Source organism: Rhincodon typus, chromosome 22, assembly GCF_021869965.1.
Source record: "Rhincodon typus isolate 14 chromosome 22, sRhiTyp1.1, whole genome shotgun sequence".
In the NCBI taxonomy this organism is placed as follows: domain Eukaryota; kingdom Metazoa; phylum Chordata; class Chondrichthyes; order Orectolobiformes; family Rhincodontidae; genus Rhincodon; species Rhincodon typus.
Window position 1 is genome coordinate 918,494 of NC_063353.1, and position 13,471 is coordinate 931,964.

The 13,471-nt window shown below is 41.7% G+C and overlaps 2 protein-coding genes across 2 annotated transcripts in view; both read right to left on the reverse strand.

The window, feature by feature from the left end:
* Positions 1-170: 170 nt before the first annotated feature.
* LOC125485809 (dynein axonemal heavy chain 3-like) lies at positions 171-12,411 on the reverse strand. Its single transcript, XM_048610551.1, has 6 exons — positions 11,304-12,411; positions 9,535-9,795; positions 9,014-9,106; positions 8,318-8,416; positions 2,017-2,199; positions 171-305 (listed from the first exon to the last, which is right to left on the reverse strand). Exons 1-6 carry the CDS (start codon positions 11,376-11,378, stop codon positions 171-173), a joined length of 846 nt encoding a protein of 281 aa, XP_048466508.1. The 5' UTR covers positions 11,379-12,411.
* Positions 12,412-12,966: 555 nt separating this feature from the next.
* Positions 12,967-13,471, reverse strand: part of LOC109934535 (dynein axonemal heavy chain 3-like) — a 429,003-nt gene continuing 428,498 nt past the window's right edge. The window contains exon 73 of the mRNA XM_048610380.1: positions 12,967-13,233. Coding sequence (XP_048466337.1) covers positions 13,162-13,233 — 72 coding nt within the window. The 3' untranslated portion in view covers positions 12,967-13,161. The remainder of the gene's footprint in view (positions 13,234-13,471) is intronic.

Consider the following 13,471-nt stretch of genomic DNA (forward strand, 5'->3'; position numbering starts at 1 on the left):
AACACACAGCCCTTCCTATAATCCACCTGAAACTGTGGGTAAGATACGTGGAAGACACATTCGTAATAATCAAATGCACAAAAGTAGAAGAAACCCACCAACTTGTTAACAACATCTTTGCAAGCATCAAATTCTCTAGAGAGGAAGAAAAGAACAACCCGCTCCCGTTCTTAGATGTAATGGTAGAGAGACTGACTAATGGCAAATCCCGGACCCAAGTATACAGGAAGGCCACACACACGGACTAAATCCTTCACTTCAATAGAAACCAGACCACCATACACAAACAGAGCTGCATCAAGACACTATTTAAGTGAACAATAATGCACTGCAATACCCCAGAAATCCAGAGAATGGAAGAGGAACACCTGCACAAAATATTTACGACAACAGATACCCAAGATGTTTCATCCATCCATGCCTACAAAACAAACGACAGTCAGAGGACACGGTACAACAGAAGACACTAGTAACTCTACCCTACAACAAAAATATATCGGAAATGACAACCAGACTCCTTAGACCGCATAGGATCATGATTGCACACAAACTTACATCAACACTGCATCAAATGCTATCAAAGACTAAAGACCCCATACTGACAGTAAGCAGGACTAACATGATATATGAATCCCATGCAGCACGTGCAATAAACATTACATTGGACAAACAGGGAGGAAACTGACGACCAGGATACAGAAACACCAGCTGGCAATAAAAAGACACAACCAATATTCACTTGTCTTGATACACACAGACAAGCAGGGCCATCAGTTTGACTGGGACAAAGTGACTATACTTGGACAAACAAGCAATAGACATGTAAATGAATTTCTGAAGGCCTGGTTCTCAACACGGGACTCCATTAACAAACACGCAGAAATAGACCCCGTATGCAGACCACTTCTAAAAAAAAAGACCCAGAAGTGACAAGGCCCACCACACTAGAGGATCATATAAATTCAGAACAGAGCAGAACACCAACACTTTGATTAGAAGTCGCACTGATGATGTTGCCAAGAACGGTAACTAAACGTCTGCACACCACGAAACAATCGGCTCAGCGAGTAAACGAACAACTGAATGTGAACTCCACGCTGTCTCCATTGTCCAGTGATGACAATGTAAACTCCACATTGTCTGTAGTATACACCTTTGATAAATGTGAAATCTCCATTATCCATTGGTGACAATATGAACTCCATATCATCTCCATTATTCTTTAGCGTCATGAACTCTACACTGTCTCAGTTATCCATTAGTGACAATACGAACTCCACAGTGTCTCCGTTATCCATTTGTGACAATGTGAATCCCAAACTGTCTCCATTATCCATTCGTGACATTTTCAAAACAAAAACTCCATTATTCATTTGTGACAATGTAATCTTCACACTATCTCTATTATCCACTTGTGGCAATGTGAACTGCACACTTGTCTTCATAATCCAATACTGATAACATGAAACCCACATTGTCCCCATTATCCACTAGTGACAATGTGTTGGGGAGGGTGAGTGGGATGAGGACAAGGAGAGTGACAGGGAGGGGGACTAGAACAGATTACAGAATCAGAGTTGTTATGGCACAGAAGATAGTCCAGATCTAGATCATTAATATATATCAGGAAAAGCAAAGGTCCCAATATCGGCCCCTGGCCAACTCGACCACAAACCTTCTGCCAGCCCAAAAATTATCTATTGACCATTTTGTTCTGCTTCCTATTACAGCCTATTTTGCATCTGTGTTGCCACTGTCCCTTTTATATTGTGACCTATAACTTGCCTCACAGGTTTGTTGTGTGGCATTGTATAAAACACCTACTGGAAATCTGTGTACACCACATCAACAGCATAACCCTCATTGAGCCTCTTTAAAAAGTTCCAGCAATTAGTTAAACATGATTTTCCCTTTAGAAATCCATGCTGACAGATTCCTCATCTGCTGCCCTCCTTTTCCTACAATCTCCCAAGATTAAAATGACTCTAGTAGGTTTTGATTCTCGGAATAACTTACTTTGCCTACAATCATGCTGTTGAAGATATCTTCAAGCTGGCTGGACATGAGAATCAAACCTTGAATTGCTTTATTGATGTCTCTCAGGCTGGTTCTGATAATGGATATCAGACGGTTAAAATGAAGCAGTTCCTGTACCAGCACTGTGTTCATTGATTCACTGTACTTGGTTGGGTATCTATTCTGTGAATTAAATAGAAATATGAGTCAGGTAAAATGAAACAGTAATAAGATAAACAGAGTCATGAGAAAGGAAAACACAAGCAGATAAAACAATGGAAAGTTTATGACACAGAAGGAGGACATTCAGTCCATTGTGTCTGTGCCAGCTAAATAAACTAGTTGTCCATTTCTAATCCCACATTACAGTGCCTGATCCAGACACTTGCAGCTTAAGTGCTTCAGGGCAGATCCAGGTTCTTCCAAAATGAGTCGAGAGTTTCTGTTTCAACAATCAATTGGGGCAGCTAATTCCATACAACCACCACTGTTTGGGTGAAAAGGTATTTTCTTGTGTCCCCTCGAATCTTCTAACAATCATTTTAAATCTCTGTCCTCTAGTAATTGACCTCTCCAGGAGGGGAAACAGCTCTTCCCTGTTCACTTTATCCAAACCCCTCATTATTTTGTAAAGTTCAAAGAAGTCATTTCTCAGACTCTGCTGTTCTAATGAACACAGCCATAACCTATCCAATTTGTTCTTATAGCTGCAACTTTCAAGGTCTGGCAACATTCTTCTCTGTACTCTCTCCAGTAATGCAGTGACCTAACTGTACGCAAAACTCCAGCTGTGGCCTGCATCTTAGAGATTTTTAATCAACCTGTTCAGATATGTTACGATACACCTCTCAAGCAGGTGAAACTTGAATCAAGGCTTTCTGGCCCTGAGGTAGGGACAGTACCTGTGTGCCACAGGAGCCCTCCAATGTCAATTCTAGCATTACATCCCTGCTGTTGTATTCGTGACCTTTCCCAACAAAAGAAAGTATCCCATATACCTTCTTCACTACCTTTATTTATCTTTTCCAACACCTTCAAAACCTGTGGACATGCATTCCGGGGTCTCTCACTTGCTCTACTCCTCTCAATATCCTTCTGTATATTACGTATTCCCTTGCTTCCTTTGCCCTTCCCAAATGCATTACCTCCCATTTTTCCCAGACTGAATTCCATTTGCCACTTTTCTGCCCATTCCACCAAACCAGTGATACATTCCTGCAGTTGACAGCCATCCTCTTCACTGTCAACTACCCGGCTAATTTATGTGTGGTCTGCAAATTTTCTAATTGTGTCGTCCTCATTTCAGTCTAAATCATTAATATGTGCCACAAACAGAAAGCATCCCGACACTGAGGGAACAGCACTGGAAACCACTTCCCTTCATAAAAACATTAATTGACTATTACCCTTTGTTTCCTGTCACTTAGCCAGTTTTGGATCCAACTCATCACATTCCCCAGTATTCAATGGGCATTCATTTTTCTGACTTTAGGAACAGGAGAAGGCCATTCAGCCCCGTGAGCCTGTTCCACCATTCAGTAAAATCATGGCTGATTGGTAACCTGACTCAATATACTTGTGAGACAACAAGGTGCAGGGCTGGATGAACACAGCAGGCCAAGCAGCATCATAGGAGCAGAGAGGCTGACGTTTCGGGCAATATACTTGTGTTTGGGCCTTAATACCTTAGCTTAACAAAAAAATTAACTAACTCAGATTTAAAATTAACAACTGATCCAGCATCCACTGGTGTTTGTGGAAGAGAATTCCAAACATCTACCACCCTTTGTATGTAGAAGTACTTCTGAACATCTCTCCTGAATGGTCTAGCCCTAATTCTCAGACAGTGTCCCCAGTTCTAGAATCCCCAACCAGTTTATCATTATCTACCTTGTCTTTTCCTGTTAATATCTTGAAGACTTTGATCAGAGCACCATTAAACTTCTAAACATGAAAGAAAATAGACACAATTTGTATAATCCCTCCTCTTAATTTATGTCACTTCAAGTGCTCATCAAAGTACTTTTTAAAAGGGTTGTGAGGTTTCTCACGTCAACTACTCTCAGCACCCTCTGGGTAGAAAGCTTTTCCTCCTTACTGCAACTGTACAAGATACTGGACAGAGAACACCTGGAGTACTGGGAGCACTTTTTATCCCCTTATTTAAGAAAAGATATTGCTACACTTGCGGTAGTTCAAATTTGGTTCACAAGGATGATCCCTCATATGGAGGGATTGTCTTAAGAGCAAAGATTAAACAGGTTGGGACTGTACTTCAGAAGAATAAGAGGTGATCTCATTGAGACATAAAATGTTTCATGAGGTACTTGACAAGGTGAATGCTGAGAAGATGTTTCCCCTCCCGGGAGAACCTAAGACCAGAGATCATAGTCTCAGAATAAAAGGGGGTCAGTTTAAGACTGAGGCAAGGAGAATTCTTTTCTCTCTGAGGGTTGAGAGCATTTGAAACTTCTTGCCACAGAGAGAGATGCAGGGGCAGATACTTTTTGTATATTTAAAATTGAGCTAAATAGATTCTTGATCAGTCGGAGAATCAAGGGTTATGGGGAAAGGGCAGGAAAATGGAAGTGAGGAGTGTTGGATCAGATCTACGGAACAACGAACCAGCTCGGCGAGCCAACCAACCACAAAATCCACAACCCCAGCTACAAATCTACTCTAAAACCATAGAGCCATGATCCTATTGAATGGTGGAGCAGGCTCAAGGGGCTGAAGGTCGTATTCCTGTTCCTATTTCTTATGGTGATATGGTCGAATCCCCCCCAAAACCCCTGCCTTTCACTTTAAAATGATGCCTGCTTATAATTGACCCTCTGACCAAGGGAACAGATGTTTTCTATTCACCTTGTTCGTGCCCCTCAATCTTATATTCCTCTACCAGGTCCGTTCTTAAATGTCTCAGCTCCAAAGAAAACATCCTGAGCTTATCCAGTCTCTCTTCATTGCTGAAATGCTCCATCCCAGGCAACATCCTGACGAATCTCCTCTGTACTTCTTCCAGTACAATCAGATCCTTCCTATTGTGTATGACCGGGCTGCACATTGGTTAAGCCATAACTGGAGTACAAAGTTCTGTACAGCACCAACCTAACCCTCCTTCTCTTATAATCTATGCCTTGATTAATAAAGGCAGGTGTCTTGTATGCCTTCTTACCTGCCCTATTAACTTTTCCTGCTATCTTCAGGAATCTGTGGATAAGTGCCTCAAGATCCCTCTGTTCCCCTGAGCTTCCTAGTGTCCTGCCATTCACTGAGTGCTCCTTTGTTTTGTTTCGTCTTCCAAAATGCATCACTTCACATTAATCAGGGTTACATTCTATATGCCACTGATCTGCCATCTGACCAATTTGTTTCTATCCTCCTATAACTTATCACCTTCTTTCTTACTGTCAACCACCAACCAACCTTTGTGTCATCCATAAATTTATGTATCATCTCCCCCTCCCACATTTACATCTGTATCATTTATGAGTAATACAAACAATGAAGGATCCAGCATGATCCAAGTGGTATGCCACTGGATACCAATCTCCAGTCACAAAAATGGCCTTTATTGCCACCTGCTGTCTCCTGATACTAAGCCAGTTTTGGATTTAACAAGACAAGTTACCCTGGATCCCATGTTCTTTTACCTTTTTTATCAGTCTTCCATTTGGGACCTTGTTAAGGGCCTTGCTGAAATCCATATAAACTACATCAACTGCCCTCATCTCATCCAACACTTGGTCGCCTCCTTGAAAAATTCCACCAGATTTTTTAGGCATGCCCTGCCTCTGACAAAGCCATACTGACGATCCCTAATCAACCCTTGCCTCTCTAAAAAGAGATTAATTTTCTCCTTCACTATTTTTCCTGCTACTGATGTGAGATGTACTGGTCTATAATTCCCTGGTTTTTCTCTACCACTCTTCTCGTAAAATGGAACCACATTACCTGTCCTCCAGTCCTCTGGTACCTTCCCTTTGGCCACAGACAATTAAAACTTTAGATCAGGGCCCAAAGGTCACAAAACACTGACAAGTGGCAGTGGACAGAAATAACCAGAAATGTTGTCAGATTGATAGTCAGCGATAGCCAGAATTGAGGTTGTTGACTTGCTCGCCAAGCTGGCTTGTTCTCGTTCAGACATTTCGTCACCATGCTAGGTAACATCATCAGTGGAGCATCCGATGAAGCAATGTTATTCTACTCCGCTTGAAATTTATACTGATTGGTCCATTATGGTGAGTAGTGTCATTTCCGGTTTTGATCTGTATGGGTTTGTATGTGGTGTCCAATTCTGTGTGTTTGTTGATTGCATTTCGGGTGGAGAACCATGCCTCTAGGATTTCCCGTGTGTGTCTATGTTTGGCTTGGGCTACCATGGTTACATTGTCCCAGTTAAACTGATGGCCTTCATTTTCTGAGAATGAAAGAACTCAGACAGTGAAGGCCATCAGTTTAACTGGAACAAGGTAACTATAGTAACCCAAGCCAAACATAGACATGCATAGGAATTCCTAGAGGCATGGTTCTCCACCTGAAATGAAATCAACAAACACATAGAGTTGGACACCATATACAAACCCATACCGAACAAAACCGGAAATGACACTACTCACCATAACAGACCAGTCAGTATAAATTCTAAGTGGAGTAGAATAACATTGCTTCATTGGAAGCTCCACTGATGATGTTACCTAGCATGGTGACGAACCGTCTGAACGAGAACAAGCCAGCTCGGCGAGCAAGTCAACAACCTCACCCACAACCCAAGCTACAGATCTTTGTCAAAACTTTAGATAGCTAGAATTACAGTCACAAATGGTGGAAAGATTATATAGATTATAGATTATATAGAATCCCTACAGTGTGGAAACAGGCCCTTCGGCCTGTTCAGAGTGATGGTGTTAAAATATTTCCTTGGGTGGAGAAGTTCAGAACAAGGAAGGAACATTGGCTTCAATTTCAAGCTAAGCTGTTTAGGGGCAATATCAAGAAGACTTTTTCATGTAAAGAAGGAATGGAAATTTGAAACTTTCCTCCCAAATATTTCAGAATCTCAATCCTGAGAATGATAGATATTTTTTGGGGAAGATATTTGGGAATACGTAATTTAGGTCAGTAGATGAACTTCAGATCCAGATGAGACTAGCCCTTAGTGAATGAAGGATCAGACTCAGGGGGCTGAATAGCTTGTCTTGCTCCAATGACATTTGGAGGAGAAAGTAATGATTGGGAAACTAAAGGATTGGAGATAATTGGAAAACATTTGTGAGAAAAAGCATAATATTAAAAGGTGTTCAGTTTCAGAGTAGGCTTCTAGTTGAGGAAGGTGTGACTGAAAATGTACAGGTTACAGACGTTCTAATTCATTGACAGACTGAAAGAGAGTGAATTGCAGTGTAAGGGGAAGCAATGGCCTAGTGATATTATCGCTGGACTGTTAGTCCAGAGATCCAGGTAATGTTCTGCCCTCTGATCCTAGACTCTCCCATGAGGGAAACATCCTCTCAGCATTTACCTGTCAAGCTTGTTAAGAATCCTATATGTTTCAATGAGATCACATCTCATTCTCCAGTCAGTAGTGTCCCACCCCATTTATCCTTTGCTCAAGATACTGTCCATAACAGGGATCATCCTAATGAGCCTTCTCTGAACTGCCTCCAATGAAATGATATTTTTCCTTTAATAAGAGAACCAAACTGCTCATAGTACTCCAGATGTGGTCTCACCTTGTACAGCTGCAGCAAGAATTAAGTCTTATACTTTTATCCTGTTCGCTTATCCTCCAACCCCCTTGTAATAAGGGCTACTTTTTCCATTAGCTGTCCTGATTACTGCATATGCTCCATCTTTGACTTTTGTGCACAAGTACTCCGAGTCCCTTTGTGTTGCAGCTTTCTGTGGTTTTTCTCCATTTAAATAATAGTTTGTTCATTCGTTCTATCTTCCAAAATGAACAAATTCAAAGTTTCCCACATTATATCCTTTTTGCCAACTTCTTGCCCACTTACTTAACCCCTCATTATCTCTCTGTAAACTGCATCCCTTTCACAACTTGCCTTTCAACCTATTTTTGTGCCATCTGCAAATTTGGCTACAGTGCATTCACTTCCTTCCTCTAAGTCAATATATATTGGAAAGAGTTGTGTTCCCAGCACTGATCCCTGTGGAATTCCAATGGTTACAGGTTGCCAACATGAAAAATAACCCATTGGTCCCAGGACACCAATTTCACTTACTGAACCAAAATTACAGAGCAGAGCTCCCAGCATTACAAATGTGCACTATTTCTCACCATCACATCCTCCATTACAAAGTCAGATGGGATTTTGGATAGAATATCTGTGGCCAGTTCCTGCACGATCTCAGATGACGATCTGTCTCCTCCACTGACCTGCAAGCAAGAAACAGTTTGCAATTCAGAGACTATTGTTTCCTCCTCTTGTCTAACATCCAGATATCTCCACTATTCAAGTGAAATATTACTATACTAAATCCCTGCAAGATGAAGACCTGAATTGTGCATCCTGGGACTGCTAACATTGTCACTCTAACTCAGAATGTAAATATGGTGTACAAATTCCTCAGGGGTAATAATGGAGGTTAAAATTCAATTGAGCAGCTCATGTGGCTGCTTGAGATTTTACAGTGCTCTGTGACCTTTCAAAGTTATTCACATTGTTTAATCCGAACCATCTAATCTTATCTGATATAACTATTGTTTCACAGATAACAATTGATGGTTCTGATGATAGCCATTGTTCTAGCAGGTAGATTTCCATTTGAAGAATAAAGCTGAGCATTTTTGTCTCAGTGTTGGGCAGATTTTTCTTCAAGTGTGTTGTGTACCCACAGGGTGACAGTCTTGTATCATCTGTCAGAATAACAGAACCATGAGTAAGAAACAAGCTACTGCTAGATGGAGCTGTCACTCACAGAACTGTACTCACATAGATCAAAAACATATGCATCTGAATAAGGCAGGGCTCACCTCTCGGGGCAGTGTGCTCAGGATCCCATCAAAAAGCCTCTGTGTCTCCTTCTGTTCCTTCGTGATATTTGCATTTTCGTGCAACCCAAAGACCTGAACAAGACATGAATGGGAGAAACTGACTAGACACATCAAAAGATATGTTTAGTCTAGACCAAGGTCAGCACTGAACCAATCTAAAAGGATCCATCTCATTCACTGTTGTTATTCTGGGCTCCACTATTTAATGATTGAGATTTTGGAGAGGGTGCAGATGAGTGGCAACGTGCCTTTCCAGCACTGCTTATGGGTCAGGAGGAACAGAAGTGTTTCCCTCCGGGACTCTGCAGGAAAAGCTGCTGCAGGCATCCTCCATAACTAGCATGTCACCCTGTCTAGATGCCAAATGGGAATAAGCATGCACATAAACAAATGATATTAAATACAACAATAACCTCTCCAAAATGATTAAGACTGGCCAATTGCATTCACCCTTAGTCCTTACACCTCACCCACCCTAGTCTCACAGCCTCTAATTGTACCTCTGGATCTGCATTGAGAGGTAATTGCTTTATGTATTCCAAATAACTCTCATAGCTATTTCTCCTGGGGATGAGATAGATGCCGCTGGCAGAGAATTTGTAGCAATCATCACTGATGACACTTTGACAGTAGAAGTTCTCCAGGAGGCTGAGGAGGAGCCGTCGATCATGATCGTCTGTCACACGGCCACCATAGTTACACTCTCCCGTAAGGTAGATCAGAGCTTCGAAAGGAACCTGATTGTATTCATTCAGGAATATCTGTGGACATATTGCAATAGATCAGACACTTTATCTACTCTGCAATCTGCATCTGAAAGTAAATCATTTTGCTCAGGCAAAAGAAGAAGATGCATTTACTTGATATCAATCACCCTCTCAGGACATCCCAGAGTACTTTACGGGCAAAGTAGCACTTCATTAATACTGGGCTGGAGTGTCAGTTTGAATTACGTAAGCTAAGTTTGTGGGCTTGGCTGTAGGACTGCATTCTCATCAGGTTCAAATCTGACTCCAGGGATCTGAGCACAGAAACTAGGCTGACATTGCAGTGCAGGGCAGAGAGAGTGTTACATTGTCAGAGGTGCTGCCTCTCAGATGATTCATTAAACTGAGGTCCTACCTTCCCCCTCAAATCGGCATTAAAGATCCCATGGCACTATTTTGAAGAGCAGAAGAATTCTACCTGAATCATTGAAATTGGCTGAAACATTATCTGGCTACTTACCTCAAAACGGTTTATGGGAGCTTGGTGTTGAACATTAGCTGCCACACTGGCTACTTTACAACAATGACTATACTTCAAAGTTACTGGAGTACCCTGCTTTTTGCAGTAGACAGTAATAAACGTCTTATTGGACCACAACGCTGCTCTTTCATTAGAGAGAGAGAGATAACTTGGCGGTGGTTTAAACTGAGGGTCACCACACTTCAGGCGAGGGTTACCTTTATGGTAACCACAGCTGGTGTGGTAATTGAACCCACACTTTTAGCATCAATCTGCATCGCAAACCAACTGTCCAAACAACTTGAGCTAACCAATACCTAGACACTAGTGATCTCATAAAAATATTACGCTATTACAGAAACATGGCTTAAAAAGTGACTCCATATTGATGGAATGGTAACTCCATATTCCTGGATACAGAAATTTTAGAAAAAAAATCAAGGGGAATTAAAAAAAAGGAGGGCACTGGCAATTTTGGTGGAAGGAAAATGACATCTATGAGGAAAATGATAAGTAGAAGGATCATCAGATGAGGACATATCAATTGAGCAAAGGAGATAAGAAGGAAAATTGAGGCAGTTACACTACTGCAAGTGACCCAGAACAGTCAGAGGGAGATCAAAAAAACAAATACGTAGCAAATCTCTGAGCACTGCAAAATTCACAAGGCAGTAATAGTAGGCGATTTTAACTATCCCAACATCAATTGAGATAGTTTTAGGGCTTGGTTTAGAAGGAATGGAGGGAACAGAATTCTTGAGATGCATTCAGAAGAAACGTTTTGACTACTTCAACGATATAATGCACAGTTTGGAACATTTTTTATTCATTCATGGGATATGGGCGTCATTGGCTGGGCTAGCATTTATTGCCCACCTCTAATTTCCCTTGAGAAGGTGGTGGTGAGCTGCCTCCTTGAGCTGCTAGAGTTCATTTGCTGCACATTGTGAGTCTACAATGTTATTAGAGAGGGAGTTCCAGGATTTTGAACCAGCAACATTGAAGGAATGGTGATATATTTCCTAGAACTGAAATGACTGACCTCCAACAACGACAACTGTCTTCCATTTTGCCAGTAATGACTCCGAACACTGCAAAGTTTCCCTCCGATTCCCATTGACTTCGGTCTTGCTCAGGTTCCTTGAAGCCACAATTGGTCAAATGCAGTTTTAATGTCAAGAACAGTCACTGTCATCTCGACTCACGACCCTCTCTTAGTTTTAGGAAATGAAGCTGGGCAACTGGTAGCAGTGACAATGGGAGCATTTGTGGTCGTAATGATCATAATTCAGTTTTATGATAATTATGGAAATGGTGAAAAACGGGGCAGAAGTTAAAGTTCTAAATTGGGGTAAGGCCAATTTAACTAAGTTAATGAGTGATTTAGCAAAAGTGAACCGGGAACAGGTACTGAGGGTAATCAGTGTTCGAGCAGAAGGTAGCATTCAAAGGGACATTTAGGCATTCAGAGTAAACATGTCCCAGAACGTAAAAGACTGAAATGATCAAATCTAGACCTCCACCCAGATGTCAAGGAGTATGCAGGGTAAGATAAAACAGAAAAGAAAAGCTTATGTCAGACACTAAGAAATGTGAATTGCAAAAAGCTGAGAGGAGCAGAGAGAATACAGGGGTGAAATAAAAAAGGAAATTAGGAAAGCCAAAGGCAGGGCACAAAAGAATACTGCAAGCAAAATCGAGAAACTAAAGGTGTATTATCGATGAATTAGGTGTAAGGGAATATCTAAGGAAAGAATAATGTACATGTAGAGGCCTCTCTACCAGGACTGGGGAATAGCTGGTGTTGTTACTTTGTTTAAAAATAGAGCAAGGGTTAAACTGAATAATTACAGGCCAGTCAGTCAAACCTCAACAACAGGAAAAATTATTGGATTCATTTCTGAGAGACAGAATAAGCTATTACTTCGGCTCAAAGTAATCAAAGATAGCAGCATGGAATTGCTACATCGAGAGACAGTGTCTGACTAACTTGATTGAATTTATTGATGAAATAAGAAGTTGGAGTGATGAGATTAATGCAGCTAGAGAGTCACAGAGTTTATACAGCATGGAAAGGTACCCTTCGGCCCATCGTGTCTGTGCTGGTCATCAAAATTACACAATGTGCTCTACATGGATTTTAGTAAGGCTTTTGACAAGGTCCCACGTTACATAAGATTTAAAAATAAATTTTCCCTTATTAATATAACAATCATAGAATCCCTACAATGTGGAAGCAGCCTATTGAGTCCGCACTGACCCTTCCAAACGGCACGGTGGCTCAGTGGTTAGCACTGCAGCCTCACAGTGGCAGGGACCCGGGTTTGATTCCAGCCTCGGGCGGCTGTCTGTGCGGAGTTTGCACGTTCTCCCTGTGTCTGCGTGGGTTTCCTCCCACAGTCCAAAGATGTGTAGGCTAGGTGGATTGACCAGGCTAAATTGCCCATAGTGTTCAGGGGTATGTGGGTTATAGGGGGATGGGTCTGGGTGGGATGCCCCAAGGGTCAGTGTGGACTGGTTGGGCCGAAGGGCCTGTTTCCACACTGTAGGGATTCTATGAAACAGCATCCCACCTCCCTACCCTATCCCTGTAACCCTGCATTTCCATAGCTAACCTACAGATCACTGGACACCATGGGCAATTTAGCATGGCCAATCCACCTAACCTGCACATCTTTGGACTGTGGGAGGAAACCAATACAGACACAGGGAGAATGTACAAACTTTATACAGTCACCCAAGGGTGGAATTGAATCTAATCTTTAGCGCTGTGAGGCAACAGTGCTAACCAGTAAGCACTATGACACCCACAATAAAATTTCACTTATCTGCAGCTGGAAGATTGTTTCAATGGGGTTCCATAGAATTCAGCTCCAGATCCCCTACTTCAGGGTGATATATTAATGATTTGGACTTAAATGTCCAGGGCATGCAGATGACACAAACATTGGTGATAGGAAGATAGCTTGAGGCTGCAAGAAGATAATTGACTGATCAGGTGGGTGGAACAGTGACAAATGGAGTACAGCTGGAGAAGTGCATGGTGATGAATTTAGGGGGACAAACATGGCAAAGGAATATTCAATAAATGGGACAATACTGAGGGGTGTAGAGGAAATGAGGAACATTGGGGTGAAAGTCCATAAGTTCCTGAAGCAAGTGGATAGGTTGATAAGTTGGTTAGGAAAGTGTATGAAATAACATCAGGGA